Source organism: Engraulis encrasicolus, chromosome 8 (assembly GCF_034702125.1).
Source record: "Engraulis encrasicolus isolate BLACKSEA-1 chromosome 8, IST_EnEncr_1.0, whole genome shotgun sequence".
NCBI lineage: Eukaryota > Metazoa > Chordata > Actinopteri > Clupeiformes > Engraulidae > Engraulis > Engraulis encrasicolus.
In genome coordinates this window covers 42572994-42576190 of record NC_085864.1, presented here as the reverse complement: position 1 = coordinate 42576190, position 3197 = coordinate 42572994, and the positions used below count along the sequence as shown (strand labels likewise).

At 46.3% G+C, this 3197-nt stretch overlaps 1 protein-coding gene across 9 annotated transcripts in view; it reads left to right on the top strand.

Annotated features, from left to right (window-relative positions):
* mecom (MDS1 and EVI1 complex locus) overlaps positions 1-2835 on the top strand; it is a 216195-nt gene extending 213360 nt beyond the window's left edge. For 8 of the 9 annotated variants that reach the window (XM_063205766.1, XM_063205762.1, XM_063205760.1 and 5 more), the window contains exons 14-16: positions 15-341; positions 965-1142; positions 2437-2835. In XM_063205766.1, the coding sequence (XP_063061836.1) occupies positions 15-341; positions 965-1142; positions 2437-2571 (640 nt within the window). In that variant the 3' untranslated portion in view covers positions 2572-2835. The remainder of the gene's footprint in view (positions 1-14; positions 342-964; positions 1143-2436) is intronic. The other variant, XM_063205761.1, reaches the window with a different exon arrangement.
* The last annotated feature ends 362 nt before the right edge of the window (positions 2836-3197 follow it).

Here is a 3197-nt window from a genome sequence, read left to right as displayed (position 1 = left end):
CTTCGACTTCGCAGGGTGAACGGCGGCCATTTTGAAGAGGACAAAGGCCCCATGCTCAGCAGCCGAGAGTCACGTGACATGGAGGAGGAGGAAGGGGAGGAGCTCCTGGGGGCGGAAGAGGAAGAGGAAGGGGAGCCGAGCGAGGCCGTTGTCGGGGCAGCAGCGGGTGGTGTTGGTGTTGGTGGTCGAAAGCCCAGCGTAGACGAGGTGATCGGAACCCCAGGGAAGCTGGTCAGCAGTGGAGGTGGAGGTAGTGACAATGAGGAAGCCATGCGAGACGAGATGGATTTCGATGGGCCCAACGAGCTCAATGAGCTCAACTGCAAAAGTTCCCCACAGAGGTGAGGAAGCTCTCGTTGTTAAGTAAACATGCATGTCTTATCCCATGGGAATCTTATATTGTATACTGTATACTGTACACTTAACCTTACACTGCATACTTAGCCGTGTTCAATTAGTATCGTAATAACACATACGGTGTAAAACGTCCGATCAAAGATGAGGAAACGCACGTGTAAACTAAACATGCGTGTTCTTTCCCACGCATAACCAAACGTATACTGTATACTTAAGCATCTTCATCCATCAGTAGCTTAATTACACATCTCAGTGAAACTTCCCCTCAGCGGTGAGGAAGTGCGCTAGTAAAGTAAACACACAGGTCTCTGCTAGGCATATCCAACTCCATACTTAGGTATGACCATCCAATAGTACGTTATGGACACACAGACACAAACAAATGCAGTTAGAGGAAGGCAAATACACACAGGTTCTTGCAGGCACATTCAAACACACACATGCCTGCGCTAACCCACACACCTGCACGCACACGCACGCACGCACGCGCACGCACGCACACACACACACATGCACATACAGCCATCTTTTGAAAGGTGAGAAAGTATTGTGTACATACCGTATACTGTATATTGTATTTAATGAATGTATATTTTCCTTCAATCAGGTTTGATGAAGATGAAGACGAGGAAGAGCAGGGCTCCTTCTCAGCCATGGACCACATTCGCCACTTCTCCGAGGTGCGCAAGGACCGCGATTTCGGGGACGGGGACCTCGCCGCGTTCAACTCCGCCCGCCTGGCTGAGGCGGTCAAGCAGCCCCTCTATAGGAAGTCCAAGTCTCAGGTAATTAAGAGTGTGGATTTTTGAGCATTCTATAAAAAAGAATGCGTTCTATAACAATGCAAGATTCTACCATTCCATATTTTATTGAATGACGCCCAGAATTCTATAGAACTTTCACTGCCCGAACATTCCCGTCACACCGGTGTGACGGTACACTCTTAAAGGTTAAAGAGAGAAAAACACGCACATCCGTCTCAAAAAGATTGGGTGCAGGACCAGCAAAAATACCATGAAAAACTGAAAGAAAAGTCCGCGACACCAAGCTCCCGTTGCTCTTTTTTTAATGTGACGTTTCGGGCAGCATGCCCTTCATCAGACCATCAGGACTTTTCTTTCAGTTTTTCAAGTCTCAGGTAATGCCATGGCACCCTGCATGCTCACCTCCAGGCCGTTCAGCTCGCTTCTTCATGGACATAAATGAAAAGCATAAACTGTAAAGCATTGCAGCCAGTTAAACGTAAGAAAGTAAGTTGCCCTGCTGCCCTAAATTTGTAACTTAACTCAACTAGAGAAAACCTCGAATTGAGTTAAGTCTCAAGTTCAGTTAACTTAGAAACTTAAAGGGCAACTCCTGCCAATTTCAATGTGCTGTTGTATTGCTCACGCTACCCTTGACTTGTCAGTACCCAGTGACGCCGCAGTTTTTGGACCAGCCCTTTCCGAGATATAAGCTATTCTAATGGGGGCAACTTTTGTTTATATTTTAAAAACAATGAGCATAGGCCTACTCCAAATATTTTCCCAAAAGGTATCGCTGTTTGCTAGCTGTCTGCTGATGTTGCATAACCTTTTGGATGTTTTTGGGAATAAAGAAAAATGTTTTTTTGAAATGTAAACAAAAGTTGCCCCCATTAGAATAGCTCATATCTCGGAAAGGGCTGAGCCAAAAAATGCAGCGTCACCGGTTACTGACAAGTCAAGGGTAGCGTGAGCAGTACAACAGCACATTGAAATTGGCAGGAGTTGTGCTTTAAGGCATCACGCCAACTTACTTTTTTTTACGTATAACTGGCTTGCATATTTTTCACTCAGGGTGAATACTTAGAATTTGATGGTGTTGGTAAGTATTTTTGAAAAAGGTAGCATTTGTAATTGGGCAGCATTCATTCTGGAAATAAACTACTGAAAATATTACACAGTGCACCTCTAATATAAAATAACACAAATATATTACATTTTCCCTCTACCTCACAGACTTGTGCCCTGATGGCCAGTCAGTCTTTACTATATTTGGATAATTCATGCATATAATAATAATAAAAATGTGTTATATTTCCCTTCTTCCTGTCTCCAGGCCTATGCCATGATGCTGTCCCTGGCCGATAAGGACCCCCTCCACGCCGGTGCCCACACCCCCTCGGCCATGTGGCACAGCCTGGCGCGCGCCGCCGCCGAATCCAGCGCCATCCAGTCCCTCAGCCACGTATGAGGCCAGCAGAGCTCCAACGGCCTCCCTCCCGCATCATTGTCATAACGATGACCTCTTGACCTGCCACCCGTCCACTCACCCACCCGTCCTGTTCCTACACTTGACCCGGCCACTTTCCCGACTCTTCAACTTAAAAGCCCACCTTCTTTTCACCACTCCTACCTGAGGCACAGCCCAGTATACTCCTCTTGACTCTTATTCTGATACTGGGCCCTCTCCACAGACTGCTGAGCAGACACACACACACACACACACACACACACACACACACACACACACACACACACACACACACACACACACACACACACACACACACACACTCTCTCTCTCACACACACACACACACACACACACACTCTCTCACACACACACACACACACACACACACACACACACACAACCAAATAATTAATATACTGTACTTCATACATATGTTGACACTTGCCCACATGCTCTCTTACACAAAACCACATGGGTCTAATACATACACGCACACACGGACCTCACACAAAGGCATACGCATACAATACAGATAAACTCGTGCTTTTACACACACTTGCACACAGCACCACACCACAGCAAATGTGACCTTAAAGGAAAATGATTAGTAGAGTGATTAATTG